This window comes from Procambarus clarkii, chromosome 56 (assembly GCF_040958095.1).
Source record: "Procambarus clarkii isolate CNS0578487 chromosome 56, FALCON_Pclarkii_2.0, whole genome shotgun sequence".
NCBI lineage: Eukaryota > Metazoa > Arthropoda > Malacostraca > Decapoda > Cambaridae > Procambarus > Procambarus clarkii.
Window position 1 is genome coordinate 19,955,102 of NC_091205.1, and position 16,861 is coordinate 19,971,962.

The 16,861-nt window shown below is 38.1% G+C and overlaps 1 protein-coding gene across 1 annotated transcript in view; it reads left to right on the forward strand.

The window, feature by feature from the left end:
* LOC123770687 (uncharacterized) overlaps positions 1-16,320 on the forward strand; it is a 35,033-nt gene extending 18,713 nt beyond the window's left edge. The window contains exons 16-31 of the mRNA XM_069305818.1: positions 2,606-2,810; positions 2,968-3,127; positions 4,342-4,468; positions 5,394-5,576; positions 6,211-6,338; positions 7,119-7,266; positions 8,399-8,502; positions 9,049-9,223; positions 9,733-9,832; positions 12,575-12,768; positions 13,031-13,206; positions 13,602-13,704; positions 14,064-14,209; positions 14,696-14,926; positions 15,062-15,163; positions 15,739-16,320. Coding sequence (XP_069161919.1) covers positions 2,606-2,810; positions 2,968-3,127; positions 4,342-4,468; positions 5,394-5,576; positions 6,211-6,338; positions 7,119-7,266; positions 8,399-8,502; positions 9,049-9,223; positions 9,733-9,832; positions 12,575-12,768; positions 13,031-13,206; positions 13,602-13,704; positions 14,064-14,209; positions 14,696-14,926; positions 15,062-15,163; positions 15,739-15,852 — 2,396 coding nt within the window. The 3' untranslated portion in view covers positions 15,853-16,320. The remainder of the gene's footprint in view (positions 1-2,605; positions 2,811-2,967; positions 3,128-4,341; positions 4,469-5,393; positions 5,577-6,210; positions 6,339-7,118; positions 7,267-8,398; positions 8,503-9,048; positions 9,224-9,732; positions 9,833-12,574; positions 12,769-13,030; positions 13,207-13,601; positions 13,705-14,063; positions 14,210-14,695; positions 14,927-15,061; positions 15,164-15,738) is intronic.
* The last annotated feature ends 541 nt before the right edge of the window (positions 16,321-16,861 follow it).

A 16,861-nucleotide genomic window follows, 5' to 3' on the forward strand; every position in this document is an offset into this window, starting at 1 on the left:
TTTGAAATTCGGCACAGTTTTGGCAGTTGCGACTTCGGCGAGTAGGCGATTACATATGTTAATAACCCTGTGGTTGAAAAACCATCTTCTGTTCTCAGTCCTACATTGTGGCTTGTTGGGCTTGAAACCATTGGTCCTTGTTTGTTACAAGAGACCTTCTGAAGAAAATTTTGGAACCCAACATCCTCGAACTTGTTCAGTATTTTTAAGTTTCAATGATATCTGCCCTGTCATGCCTGGTTTGCAGTGTTAGCTCTGTGCCCTTGAAGCAGTCCTGATATGAGATGATTTGGCTCTGGAATGACTTGCTGACTGGTGTTGTACCTTCTCCAGAGCAGCTGTCCTCCTGAAAATGAGAACTCCATGCTTGGATACAGTAATCTAAGTGGCGGCATACCAGAGATTTATACAGTTGAACCATTACCTTCTTTTCCTCAGTCAAATGTACTCTTACCCCAAAAGTTTGGTTAGCTTTTCTAACTGCTGCACCCACCTGTTGTGTAACTTTTAATGAGTGGTGGATCTTGACTTAAGGTCCCTTTCTTCATCAATCTGCTATAATGCTATTAATTTGGTAGTCCTGGCGTGGGTTATGTCCCACTTGCAAGGTCATACATTTGTCGATATTTAAAAGCATTTGCCAGTCTTCTGACCATTTGTAGAGTTTATGTAGATATCTTTGTAAGGCTTCAATATCATCATTTCCCACTTCACCATAAATCTGTGTCGTCTACAAATTTGATGATGTGGTTTGTAATATTCTCGCTTGTCAATGTTGTAAATGACAAAAAGGGTAGGTCACAAAAATGGATCCTTGTGGCACCCTACGTATGACATTTTCCATTCTGATTCACACAATCTTAACAATCGTAATCATAACAAAACCCATATACTGTACAGTATAATCATAACAAACCTGATAATGAAATTCATTTATTGTTAAGAATGAAGTTAATGTGAACAAGGAGCTTGTTATTTTGTTTACAATTTGAGTATATATAGAGACATTTAAACTACTTTTAAAATGACAGTAGCGTTCATACCTTTTTGTTTTTAAACTTTGAACAGAAAAGGTAATTATTAACCATTATATTTCTATACTGCTGTATTTGGAGTGTTGTATGATTTCTTAGGACACGAAAATAGGTAAAAAAAATTGCCGTGTAACTTATTCCTGGCAATAATTACCTCTATTTATAACTTAAGTTTTAAGTTCCTATTTTAGCACATTCTTATTCCATAATCACATGAATCATAAGCAATGAAAAATACCACCTTTTCAATTTTCAAACTTAAATTTTACACAAACACCTTGAACTGTGATATTATGTCACTCATTGCTCCACACACACACACACACACACACACACTCTCTACTCACTGAAAGTCATAACCTATCCTTCATCTTTATTACCTCATTGCTGCTCTTATAATCCTTGTTCCATTTTACTTGGCATCCTCACTTCCTTTCTTTTATCTCTCATAGGTGAAATACATTGAGCTTCATTACAAATGTTCACCACCTTCAGCTTCTCAGATTCCTCTTTTTATTCTTCTAACTTTCCAGCCATATGAGCTTGTCTTTTTCTGAGGCCTGGGCAGGTGCGGGTTTCTACTTCCAAGGTCAAATTTTATCTTCATTGCCGAGGAAATTTTGGAAAACGTGTCCCAATCCCAATTGGCATTAGATTATGTCGATATTAAAGAGATAATAATGTTTGGTTTTGTAGCAAATTAAAATTTGTAAGGCAGTTATAGACAAGGTATAGAGAGTATTGTACAGCATTTCATATTTAACTTTACTGATGAAAAGATGTTAATTTTATGAAAAAAGGCAGAACAAATTAAATGTGCTGGGATAGTCGACCATATGCTTTACCATAAAAGGAATTAAATAATCAGCCAGACTTAATATTCCGTATTTGCCAAGAAAAAAGTAAGTCTCCTTAGTACGAAGTCGGCAGGCTGCATTTTGCACTGCGAGAGTAGTACCAACTGCTGTGATCACCTTGTTGTGAACATTCTTGCTTTGAACATGTACAATACTTGAAGCACTCACAAACAGGAGGAAACCTAATCATTTAATGACGGTCTGAGGAAGGGAGCGAGTTACTGTGGTGTTGAAACATTCTTCATACACCTTCATGAGATATCTACTTCACACACCGAGTACAACTTTAGTGTACTCTGCTGTTCCAACTTGGAAATTATGATTAACCTGTTTTTGTAAAAGTCTGTATTAAACTAACACTGTTTTAATTAATAAGGAGATTTTTGCTTATGACTCCATAATATTGTTGAAAAGCTGTTATATTTTGTCATAAAACTCTACTTCACTATTATTTACTATTTTTGTATTATCCAGGCACAGGGGAGCTGTTCTGCAGCTGGAATTCTTCTAACCAAGTCATTCTTTTTTGTATATTTTCATATTTCCATTCTTTACTTTATTAAGATTTTAATAATCTGATACATGTGACATTTTTTGTCTTCATTTCAACATGAAGTAACGCATGTAAACTTAACTGAAAGAAACCCACAATGTCTGAGCTGACTGTAATGCCATAAACTAACACATGCTTATGTATGGTGGCTCCTTGAACAGGTACACCCTTCAGTCGGATCTCCCCATCAATGATACTGGCAGTGAATTGTGCTGTGGAGCTTCTGTTGGAAACATCAGAGATGTCTGCCCGTGCTGGGGAGCAAGCCACAGCCTATTTCTCGGTTAAAAACTTTGGTCCTGAAGCCACCTTTAACTACTTTGCTACTGATGAGTTGCAATACGTTTCAAGTTGGAGCCCAGTGAAGTGAGTATTGTAAACCTCTAAATAATATTTTGGTTTGCCTGGAACCCTTATTAAACTTAAAAGATGTATGTATCAGATGCCTTGGCAACTCTTGACTTATGACAGTTCTTTTTATCATAGTTTCTTTAGTATGACTCATTATTTACTTCCCTTGCAGGTCAACTATACCCTCTATGGGGTCTGACACCATCACAGTACTGTTCGATGTGCCTTCATCTGCCATTGCAGGCACAGTGAGCACAGTTACTGTAACTGCCAGCTCAGAACTGCAAGAAAATGTCAACACTGCCATAGCCTACTTCCTTGTTCTCCCTGATGTATGTACTGGTATTGTATATGTATTAAGAACAGTGTTTGGTTAAATGTGGTTAAATGTACCTGCATGTGTGTGCACAGTGGTCATGTGCCCCCCCCCCCCCTCCCTCTATATTTGTTTTGAAATAAGCCTGCATGTTCTCGGTGTGTGCGCGCATTAGTTTTTATCAAGGGAGCGTTAATGTGTAAATCTCATTCGTTGTATTTTGGTATGTAGGTTTTACTTTTTCATTCTGTAGCTGTTTACCATAACTGTTGCATAAATAGAATCTGCAATTATTTTATTAGGTAACATTGAAGTCTCTTAATTTTTTTTTCATTCCATGCTTTCCTATGCAAGTTCTTTTTGAAGATGTTAAGATTTTTTAAAAAGTTTAGCTTTAGAAGATCCAGGTCATGAATAAATTAGCATGAGCATTTGGCTTGAGTGAGTGGGCTCATGCTTATCTCAGACTTTTATTATTAGAATACTGTAAGAGAACAATTACTGTGAAAGAGTATTTCACAGTAATACTGTACACTTTCTTAATAATAATAAGGGGTACATCTATAATGTATATCTGTCATTTGACTACCACTCTTCTGTGGTGTCAGTGATTGAATTACAACAAGGTCTGTGGTCTTCTGGCCAGACGATAGATGTACTAAGGTTGTCCCATTCTAAGTTGTCTCAAGTCTAGGGATTTGAGACAATTTCCATTTGTCCCATTCTAAGGTTCTCAGATCTAAGGATTTGCAATGTGTTCCCGTAATGTGGTTCATCCACTTGGATTCGTCAGTACAAGAGGCCTTGGTTCTTGCAGGTCTGCGTTCAATCCCTGATGGGCCCAAGTGGTTGGGCACTGTTACTTCCCTACATTCTATCCCAGTTCCTTGTCCTCGTGCCTTCCAAGTGCTATTAGTCATACTAGCATAGTGCTTTTTCCTTATAATTACCATACTTATTGTACAGCAGTGGAGCCCAATGTCTTACGGTTTGACTCTTCCCATTTGATAGTCATGCTGAGATATGTGAACCTAACTCAATAGTTAAACACCGGATGTATTGTTTATATCTTACAAGATATACGGTATTATTAATCAGTATATTAAGAGGAACCTGTCTTGTTTGTATGGAAATCCATTAACCATTACCATTAAAAATACCATTAACTTGCTGAAGTATTATACATTTACTGTACAGTATTATCCAGTCTGACTTAACTATTGTGTGCAGCACCTTGACAGTGAAGCGCCAACGTGTATCAGCAACAGTGAGCCATCCTGCGCCGACTACAGCACCCCCGGCTCCTGCAGCGATGGCTCTTGGAGCGTTACAGGCATCATGCAGGACACCATATCAGGTCGGTCATAAGTCGGTCATAATCATTTGCACGGAAATCCGGCTATTTGCCATACCACTTTGGACATCCGGCATGATATATTAGGATTTGCACATAATGCATCCAAAAGTGGTAGTGGCTTGACCATTTGCATGATCACACTATTCTTGGCTATCCTTACACAATCTAGCATCACAGAAATCCCATTATCGTGATACTGTATGTCGATGAGAAAATCCACAGGAGCCATGATGAGGATTCTAACCTATGCTCTGGGTGTTCCCAGATACACTGTAGTCGACTACACCATGACATAATCAAAAGAATTGCAACCTGGGATGCTTTTGCACCCTCGAGGATTCTAGGAACACCCAGTGCATAGGTTCGAATCCTCATCACGGCTCCTGTGGATTTTCACATAATCTAGCATGTCGTACAAATTTTATCAGTCACCGACTATTGATAGTAGAATTGTGTAGATAACTATCCTGATCAGCACTGCTGTGTGTGCAAGTTATGGAGTTGTTATTCAGTGACTGCTGTTGGAAAAAGTTTCCAAGCAACATTATATACAGTACAGTATTATATTTCACACAATATGGATCTTAATTAATTAATAACTGTTATTCCTGTGCCAACAGTGCACTATAACTAGTTAAAGAGCTTGACCCTATGAGAAAATTTTGAGATCTAATCTCGGCTAGCAACTATTTTTGGATATGCTTCTCATCTTGCTGCATTGAATGTACAAACATTATGACAAATTTAGTTGGATCATAAAATGTCAATATTCCATTTTTATATCAGAATGCATGTTAGAAAACAGACCAACTTAATTTTGGCATATTTAATTGTAAAATGCAACCGATGTTGCATTTTATGCTTCAGAAATTTGTTGCACTCGATCACGTGCAGCTTTAGTATGTGTTTGTTTTATTTCCAACAGGTCTAAGCATTATCTACTCTCGACCAGAGAATTATTTAACGGTAGATGACTTCTCCGTGGGGACAACTCTGCCTATCGCTGTCAATTTTAGTTCCTCTTGCTGTACCAGGGATGTGCAGATCATCGGGCGAGACCAGCAGGGCAACATCGGCGTATGTCACTGGAATCTGGGAGCACTCCATGGTAAGATATTATATCATTTAAGGCACTGCCAACCTCATACTAAGAAAAGTCTTAAGGTAGTCTGTCTTAGCTGATACATCCCTCCAGGGTGGAAAGTTAGGAGACTAATGCCCAGTACCTTGAGTAGTTGTTGTAATACTTAACTACTTTATCTTTTTAAAGTTAAGGTTGGGTTTGCCAAAGGAATAATTTACTGTACAGTATCTGCTAATTTTTGTTAACTAGTTTCTGTAGTTTATAATTTAGACCATGCTCATTATGTGAGCAGTAGAGAAAATGTATGATGCACATTATGGGTTCAGGAATTTTATGGAAGTATTCTTCCACTAGCTTACTAAAGGGGCTTATTAGTGAGGTCTATGGTTTGACCAACTGGGTCAAGTGGTTACAACCACTTGACCCAGTTGGCCAAACAAAAGAACACTTTTTGACATCACTTACACCTTTACCAACACACTAAGGGACTGAAGAGAAGTAATTTAGATTATTCATTTTAACTGAGCATTTAACAACTTCAACTGCAACAACTACAGTTGTTGCAGCTATCACTACATTAATGCTCCTGCTGTTGCTACCCTCAACATTAATGCTCCTGCTGTTGCTACCCTCAACATTAATGTACATATTTCACCAGGATCTGTGATAGAGTTCGTGGCAGAGTCTGTGGGCTATACTTGGGTTTATCTCAGATGGAACATGAGCGACGTTCCTAAAGATCTCTCGAAGTACATCATCAATATTAATGACGACTTTGTTGAGGAGGTATGTATATATTATATATTGTACTAGGCATACATACACGTGTGTGTGTGTGTGTGTGTGTGTGTAATTACCCAAGTGTAGTTACAGGATGAGAGCTACGCTCGTGGTGTCCCGTCTTCCCAACACTGTCATATAACACTTTGAAGCTACTGACGGTTTTGGCCTCCCACCTTTTCACTTAACTTGTTCCAACTGTCTACCACTCTGTTTGCGAAAGTGAATTTTCTTGTACTGTATTTCTTCGGCATCTTTGTTTAGTTAGTTTCAATCTATGACCTCTTGTTCTTGAAGTTCCAGGTCTCGGGAAATCTTCTCTATCGATTTTATCAATTCCTGTTACTATTTTGTACGTAGTCATCATATCGCCTCTTTTTCTTCCGTCTTCTAGTTTTGGCATATTTAATGCCTCTAACCTCTCCTCATAGTGCTTGCCCTTCAGTTCTGGGAGCCAATTAATAGCATGTGGTTTTAAAGATTCTAGCTACAAATTCATGGGCTCGACCTGGAGATGCTGAAGACCCCAGAGGACGCTCCCATTGGCAGGTCATGACTCTTCCTGTGTTCTGTGATCATGACTGTTCCTCTGTGTGTGTTTATACATAAACACACACAGACACACACACCTGTGTGTGTGTGTATATATATATATATATCTATATAGACATACATATCTGTGTGTATATACAGTATATACTGGTATATATAATTATATAATTTATGGTAAATATTTATTAGGAATAATTAAATTGTTTAGTAATCATGGTAATGGAACTTCATCAGTCGCGATGTAAGGAGCTGGTGTGTTGGAAGAATGTAACCTACCTGAATCCATGCATGCTGCAAACATTCTCCTTAACACCATATTACTTGCTAGACTCTCTAGTCGAGGGCGCCGTTCTCAACACAGAGGCAACCACACTCGGAGATGGTCAGTACTAGCACACATTCTTGATGTGAAATTAATTTTGTCATTAAATATATCTCCTTAAAAAGATATTATTTGTGCAACTTAGCATTCTGATAACAGGTTATCTGTTCACCTGCTCCAAGTATATGTACTGGTGTATGTAAAGTGCTAGACAACCTCTGTTATTTTCACATTTTAGTGTTGTTGAACTGATAATTTCCAATTTAGTTTCTCTTGTTAAAACTCCACATTAATTGTATATTAACAGTAGAATCCCAGTGTTCATGTACTAAGCTTTTGTTACAGATTCATTATGGTAAACATTATTATGTATTAATCAGCATAAGATTAGTCATGAAAACATTTGCAGCTTAATACTAAGACTTTGGCTGGGCAATATCCAGTTTTAATGTTAGAGATTTTAATGTAAAACAATATATCTTGTATTTATACAGGACATTGTAATGAAAAAAAACTAATGAAGGTTCACTATCGTCTAATATGTGCATCGGGTTTTTATCTAGGAAAATGCAGCGTTGAATGTCATGAAATGCCAGTTTCTGGGTAAGCCCTGGAGGCTCCCTGAGGTTATTAGAACTGATATAGTGCTATATTACTTGGTCATCAGTCAGTCCTTAAGTTTACCATAGACCACGAACCAGAAGTGCTCATAGGCCATTGCTCCCTGTGCCCCTTAGGGGGGGGGGGGGGGCAGGTTCTGGCTTGTGGTCTCTGGTAGGCTTAAGAACTCAAGTGACTGATGACCCCAACTAATATAGCACTATATCAGTTCGGATAGCTTCAGGGAGCAGACGGGGCTTTCCACAAATAGTCTTTGAGTTGGCATTTCTTGTGCAAGCTCATGAGCACATATATAATGAAATCACATTGTGATGTCAAATGCACAATGAAAATACGAGAAGCATTGGAGGAGAACTACTGGACCATTAGCCAGAGTGCCTAGGGGCAATGCTTAACACCCTAATTGGGCTTTAGTTGTAACCTCAGGAATTCTAGAGGATTCGGTGGAATCCCAGGTTGTATAGCTTTTATCTTGTCGTGGCATGGTGGTTTAGGACGCTAGCTTGGGAGTACCAAGTGAGCGGCTTTGTATCTTCCGCATGACTCCTACTGAATTTCTGCTCCTGAACAGTTCCTGGAGCCCCCACCGACCCCAAAACTGAATATATTTCCACTACCTCTACCACCATCACATGGAGTGAACCTGTCAATAAGAACTGCTTTCAGCATTATGAGGCAAGTACCTTACTTGTGGCTTTACTTCTTTCAAGCATCTCTCCTCCTTATTTATGTCTAGAACCATGAGAATTTTGTCTTCATACAACGTATTAAATGGCAACAAATTAATGTGTGAATTTGGCCGATTTGTTACAGGGAGTTTAAATATTTGCAATAAATTTTTTCTCAGCCTGTGTTTGCTTATAAATATTCTCAAATACTGTATCATAAATTTCTATAATAAAAACAAAAATAATCACAAGAATATTGAAAGATGTAATAATTTGTTATTTTTTATTTTGATACAGTACATAAAACTTAATAGTAATATCATTGTATCAGTAGTTAGATTGAGAAACTTGATTTTGTTATAAAATGACATGTCTAGAGGAAAGTGTAATGCTACTTAGTCATTGTCATGTGTAGAAACCTACATGAAAATTATTCTTTTATGATGAGAAATAATGAAGACTAGTTGACAAATGCAATGGTTCTCAAAAGCCAGTGACAATGTTTTATAGATTGCTTGTAAGGATTTGTGGTTCACAATGATGTGTATTGCAGATTTGCTTCACTATGATTGGGGCAACAGAAGATCATTGCGTGATTTCCACCATAAACAGCTACACCATGGAAAGTCTGGAGGCCTGTACTGTCTACCACGTCACTATAACATCTGTATCTCTCTTAGGACTCCCCAGTGACCCGCTTACCTTCGACACCAACACGGATGATGCTGGTATGATTGATGTGTATTAAGGGGAATTATATTGTTAAGTTTGTTCATCTTGCTCTGATATCCCATATGACTAAGAGGATGACTAAACAATGTTTAATAAAATGTTGATATAACCATAATAATTAGTAATTTAGATTATAGTCACTTTAATACAGCAATATTTCAGTAACAACCAATTTATTATAGGTAACTTAATTTTTACATTGAAAAATACCTGTTCAGATGCTGAAGTGCATTATATTCTTAATTTTGTAAGAGAGACAAAGGAATTGGTGAATAACCTATTTAATGTGTTCTGATTTACAATTTTTCTGATCTTGGAACTTTACTGTATGGCTCATTATATATACAGTATATATAATGTAAATACTGTACAGGGAAATAAAAAGCTTTCAAGTTGGTACCTGCATGTAGTAGGAAGATAAGATATATATGATGTATGTCGACGTATATGATGTCGAGACCGGTTGATGGCATTTGTGATGCATGTGTGTGGTGTCTCCCTACAGCACCCGGAGCTCCGGAGAATTTACACGTCAACAACCAAACGACCAGCTGGGTTGAACTGGCATGGGACAACCCTCTGGACAGAGCAAACTGTGTCAAAGAGTAAGTATTATCAGTAAGCAGTAAACCAGACTGGATATAAAGCATTGTCTGTTATAAAAATATTAAAGTGGTTAAAGAGATCATTTAGGATGCAATATAGCTGTACAGTACAGTATTAAAAAGTTGATTATAGGTCTGCTGTAGTGACTAGTTGGTGATTTTTAATTGCAATCATGAAGTTATATGATGTCGTCTACACTGGCTACTTGGTGTTATTAATGTCGGCTTGTGTTTTCTAGTTATTAGGGGAAGGGTGAAATAAATCATTAACTTAAAATATTAGTTTTTGTAAAATCAGATACCTGTATTTATCTTTATAATGGTATTTTATATTGTTGACTGTACAGTACTGAATAGTTAGAAATATTTTTGTAACTTTGATCAAGTAGCAAGGCTAGTAAAATGTTTAATTTAGATTTTAGAAACCGTTTAATACAAACTTGGCACCAGTTTCTCTGCTAGTTGGGAGTCAAGTGCTACTGTTCCTTACCACTTCACAACTAATTATTCATGTTTGTAATCAGTGGCTGCCCTGTAAAAATAAATGCCATTAGTTAATGCAGCTGGAGCATTTTAAGTGTTGAGATTATTAAGGAAGAGATACACTTTATTATGACTACCAAATAGTCATTAACTGGTGGTCAATATTAATGGTAGGAAGTCCCAATTAAATATCTCTATATATATCTAATACTGCATTCTTTTCCACTAATCAAATATGACACTGTACTGTAATGTAGATTGTTAATCAGAGTAGTGCTATCTTAATTTTCTTATTTACCCGATTTACTTGAAGGCCACTAACCCTAGTGGCCTCAACGATAACAGAAAGCCGGCAGCATGTCGAAGGTCCCTCCATTTGCTTTGACGCTCTTTTCCAGGTATATTTTGAAACTCGGCACAGTTTTGGCAGGTAGGCAGTTCCATGGGTAATAACCCTGTGGGTGAAAAAAGCATCTCCTTTTCTCAGTCCTACGTTGTGGCTTGTTGAGCTTGAAACCATTGCTCCTTGTTTGTGTTAAATCTGACCTTCTGAAGAAAATATCCAGATCCACATCCTCTAGCTTGTTCAGTATTTTAAGTTTCAATGATATCTGTCCTGTCATGCCTGGCTTGCAGTGTTGGCCCTGTGGCCTTCAAGCATTCCTGATATGAGAGATGACTTTGCTCTTGAATGACTTTTGTTGCCTGGTGGTGTACCTTCTCCAGAGCAGCTATGTCCTTCTGAAAAAAGATCTCCATGCTTGGATATAGTAATACAAGTGGAGGCACACCAGAGATTTATACAGTTGAACCATTACCTTCTTTTCCTCATAGTCAAAAGTATGCCTGATTATCCCAAAAGTTTGGTTATCTTTTCTGACTGCTGCACCCACTTGTTGTGCAACTTTTGAGTGGTGGATCTTGACTCCAAGGTTCTTTTCTTCATAAACCTGCTGTAATGTAATGCTATTAATTTGGTAGTCATGACCTGGGTTGTTGTGCCCCACATACAGGGTTTTGCATTTGTCAATATTAAAAAGCATTTGCCAGTCTTCTGACCATTTGTGAAGTTCACATAGATCTCTTTGTAAGGCTCCAATATCATTATCATTTCCCACTTTACCATAAATCTTTGTAATCTGCAAATTTGATGTGGTTTATAATATCCTCAGCGATGTCATTGATGTACAGTATATGACAAAAAGGGTATGCCCCCAAAAGGAATCTGTGGCACCCCACTTATCACATTTCTCCATTCACATTAGTTTCCATTTAGCATGACCCTTTGTTTTCTTTCCTTCAACCTGTATTTTATCCATTCTAATATTTTACCATTTTATTCCATGGTCCTGTAATTTCCATATGGTACCTATCAAAAGCTTTAGCAAAATCCATGTATACTACATCCACTGGAAGGCCTTTGAGTAGCTGGTTACCATTTCCAAAAATGTGCGAGTTTTTAAGGCAGGATCTGTTTTTAACAGACTCATGTGTCGATTGTACAAGGTTGTTCGCTGAAAAATGGTAAATGATTATCTCCCTGAGGATTCTCTCCATGAGCTTGCAGATGTGTGATGTCAAGCTGATCAGACAGTGATCAGCCAGTAGTTTTCTGCTGAGCTCTTTCTGCCTTTTTTGAAAACTGGTGACATTTGCATATTTCCATTTGCAAATCTAGAGGGATTACCCCCTGGGTCCAGAGATTTTGTGAAAAGTAGTTTCAGCGATAGGCATAGTTCTTTTGCCAGTTCCTTTCCGACTTTGGCTTGGATTCCATCCACACCTGGGGCTTTTGAGTCTTTTAGTTTGTCAATGTTCTTTCTAATTATTTTGCATGTTATGGGTATATCCCTAAATTCATTCAAATCTCCTCCTTCAAACATCTGTGAGTGATGGGATGTCATCCAACCTTTCGAGTGTGGACACTGATGTAAAATAATCTCTTAGTGTTTGCTGCCCTTTTATCATCCATTATAGCTTAGTCTGAACTATTCAGGGTCCAGCCGAGTCCTTTGTTTTGGTTTTTCCTTTTAGGCAATTTCCATTTTGTCAATTCTTTTGGCTGATCTGATTCCTGAGTGGCCAAGTTTAGTGCCCTTTTGTATAACTCATAATCAATGAGTTGCCCCATTGCCTTCAGTCATGCCAGGTCTTGTCATTTATTCTTCTCATTCATTTTTTTTTACCTTATCTCGCCATATTATATTAGTCATGATAATCAATTATAAGAAAGTAATAGGTATGATTTTCTTGATACAGCTGGATAATCACATACACTACTGGGAGTAGCAAAATGTCAGTGAAACCCTTCATTACCGAGGCACCATCCGACAACTATGCTACCGTATCTGACTTGTTTGCTTGTACCAACTACACCTTCTGGGTGTCGGGGGTATCAGTCACAGGCTTGCAGGGCAGTACCAAGACAACTCGTACCACCTTGGCTGAAGTGGGTGAGTAACTAGGCTTTTCTTCCCTAGGGCTCATGTCTATTTTCCCCTGAGTTAAATTGGCTTGTATTTAAATGAATATATGAAGTTAATCTTTCAAAGTAATATCAGGGTGTGAATCTGACCATAAATAACTGTGACCTACCAAAACAATGCCATAAGTCTTCCTACCCATAGCTACCTTCCCATAGCTTCATTTCATAGTTTATAGCTTAGGATACTAATTTATGAGCTCGGTGAGTTAATTGGTGAAACCCTCGCACAGATGTGACGCCATTGGAATCGGTGACCATCATCAACGTAGATGCCAACAGTATATCGGCCATGTGGACAGCAGCATTAGTAGAACAGTGTGTTGATCATTATCATGTGTGTGTACAGGATGTAGTTTCCTTCACCGAAGACTGCTATGACATGAATGGCAGAGAAACAGTCTTCACGGTATGATAAAATCATTTGTTTTCAGTGCAGTCTGTTGCAAACTTATGTTTCGAGATGACAGTGAAGTAAAACATTTTGGGGGCAGATCAGCAATACAGTACTGTATATGTAAATGTATGAACAAGCTGACAGCCTGACACATAAGTTTCCAACAGATCCAAGGATGTGGGTATTATGACATGGCAATGATGGTACTGCTAGTATTCTTGACCCATCACTACTGTATCTCGCAATCAAACATCTCTTGCCTGTCCTTCTCTTATCGTTATACAACCATCACTATCTTCTTCTCCAAACCTCAATTGTTTCCATTATCACATCCTTTTGCTATCTTGTGTGTTTTCTCTCCCCATATGAAACTAATTACAGTATCTTAATATGACATTTTTCCTCAGGACCTGGAGGCATGTGTACAATACGAAGTGACTGCGATGGCAGTCTCCCCCTCAGGCAAGCCAAGTCCCCCCAAGCACACCATGGCAACAACTGGAGAGCTTCGTGAGTGAAAATCAGAAATGAGAGAGGGAGGGGGGGGGGGGGAAGAGGGAGGACCAACTTAACTGAAGTACCTAACCTAAAATAGCATAGCATAGCATAACATAACCTGTCGTAATGTGTAGAAATTCTAAGAAACCAAGTAACCAATCTTGACCTCAAAGCAATGCACACGACTTTCCTTTTTCAATATGAAATTCACATGTGTGTATTTTGACTTATTACCAGATTTGCAAACATGTGTGTGCTATAATAGTCCTTAAAGTACATATCAATGTGCTAAACCTTGAGAGGTTCCCATAAATAATTGGCATTTAAATGAGCATTAACACTAGTTTTGACCTACCTACCTTTACTCACAGCCACTAGTGCACCCACTGACTTGCAGTTGATAGATGTGACTGCCCACTCTGCCATAGTCACTTTTGGACCACCTCTGGAAAATCCAAATTGTGCCAACATGTACGACATCTTGGTCATAAGCCTGGAAGGCAGTGTCGACAAAAAGGTCAGTACCTAAAATGAAAAAAGTACTATTTATCAGATTTTCCTATTTCCCCCCCCACCCACCCCAAAAAAAAAAACATTCAGATGAGGTTAACTGATTGGTTTAATAATGAGTCAATGGCTGCTTAGTATTAAGGCAAATATCTTATGATTTTATTGCCAAGCTCTAGTGCCAGTAGGTCATACAGTAGTTTACTTCAAGAATATTTTACAATTATATTTTGAGTTGACAAACCTGCTTTGATAGAGGATAACACTTTCACAATGGATAATAAAAATTCACATATTCCCTGGTACATGTATCAATTAAAGATGTTAATTAAGTCTTGGGACTGAGTACTGACAGAACTCTTTTCCGCCGCCCTCCCCCCCACCTTACGTTAAAAGTGTGTTTTAAGTGTTGGATATATAATTATAGGTGTATAGTATAAAGATTCATATATCTCTTATCATTTAGTATTTATACAACAGCAGCCTTCCTTTACAGGCCATGAGCATAGTCTCAGATGTGAGCACACGGCAGGAGCACACACTTACAGGTCTTGAAGGATGTACCAGATACATGGTGCGTGTTAAGGCAGTCACATTGTCTGGTTCCGTGAGTCCGGCCACCAGCCTAAATTTTACCACCATAGAAGAAACGCCCTCGGCTCCCCTTGAGGTGCAGCAAGCTCGTGTGACACAAAACTCTGTTGAACTGCATTGGTTCAGGCCTCAGGTGACTCCTTCCTTACCTTCCTTAACCAAGATTATTAACCATTTTCAAAATTATTAATTGTTGCCTGTACAGTACTGGTAAAATTACATCTGAATTTTGTTGCACCAAATTACCTCATCTAATCTAATCCTACAGGAAAGTAAATTGTGTGCCGAGGCCTACAGAATAACATGGACTAGCAGTACAGACAGTGGAAGCCAAGATTACCTATTTCCTGACCACCCAGCAAATGTTTGGGTAAGTCACTGAACTTGTTGGGTTACTTCAGATCAATATGGGGTTTGACACATCATTGATGAGTCAAAGGCCAAACCAGATCTTGGTGGGGAACATTAAATGAAAGTGAACTTGAGCTTGCCACTATATTAGTTAAAATTTATCTCATAAGGTCAGGTTAAGAAATGCTACATTCTGGTCTCTTAGCAGTTAACAAATTGCAAACCTCATGATGAGGCCACATTAAATTATAATATATCAAGCCATGATGTCTCGTCCATGGCATGAATGGATAAAATTACTGTAACTAGGGTTATTCTAGCATTCTTTACACTCAACCAAGGCATGACCCAAGGTACACAGAACAAACTCTTAACACACTGGGTGAAGAGATGGCTAAAGGGATCCTAGTACAAAACCACATGAATTAATGCCAGAGTAATAGTCTAAAAGGACTATAAAGAGAATTACATAAACTAGGAGTGATTCCATGTGCACTACCAGCATTGGGCTAAAAGAACAGTCTGGAGAATCGAGAAACACACTTGTATCTTGTATTGGAGCACCATGCATTAAAGTTTACACCTCTTCCACAGGCCACAGTGAGTGGACTGACATCGTGTACACTCTACACCTTCTCAATCTCAGCAGTAACGCCCTTGGGAAACGAAGGACCTCCTGCCACCTACAGTACCTCCACCAACTGCTGATGAATTACAACCAGACTTCCAGCTCCCTGTATTCCTGTGGTATTGTTAATCCTTTGCCTTATAACATGACAAATATACTGTGACCCCCATCATAATTGTCCATTAATGCAGAGGATACTGTAACTTGCAGTACCAACTGAATAACGATAATAATAGTCTTGTAAGTCAACATGCAATGTTTGTATTTTGTATGGGGAAGGGAACTATCAGGAGAAAGTGTCAAACAATTATGATACAGCTTTTGGGAGAGATGGAGGGGGAGAAGGGGATGGATGGGGGGGGAAATAAATATTCCTCTTGTTTTAAAAAAACAAGAGGGATATGGTTCTTAGCTCCTATGTATTTTAGAATTTTCAAAAAGAATGGTTTCATAATCGAATTCGTGTAACTCAAGGTTTCCAAAGATTTCAAATGCTACAAATATTGTGTGTACTGTACTGTTACACTAATATTAAAACTAAAAAACATTATCCTCTTTTATTATTTTAGGATTTTATCCTCCAGATAAGATGAAATATTAAAGTTGAAAAAAAGAAACGGGTGCCGAGAAGGCTAAAAGCGTGCAGTTTTCTCAGTTAAATATTATGGTAAGAAAGAGGCTAAGCTAAGGAAGCCAGGAAAGCTATATAGCACTGTCGATTACAGAATATTCAAGGTAGTAGAAAGAAAAAAATGAGCAATGCCAAAGCAGTCTGATTCACCAAGGATTTAATAAACACACACTTGACTCGAGAAAACAGTTGGAAAGCAAAGTTTCTGAGGCAGTAGTGACTAAGCCAAACCATGCAATTCTAGTAGTAAGGTTACATTAAGCGCCCTTTAGTTAATCTTGTGTGACCAATATATACCCAAGCCAAACAAGTTTCTCCACTTCCTATTTCAGTGACAGGACAAAGGCCACAGGGGTCAAATTTAATGGCACATTTTGCTTATCATACAAGTTACACAACTATTGGAGTGATAGATGATTAAACATTATGAATGAGAGGTGTAGAAATTAGAGTAAGAA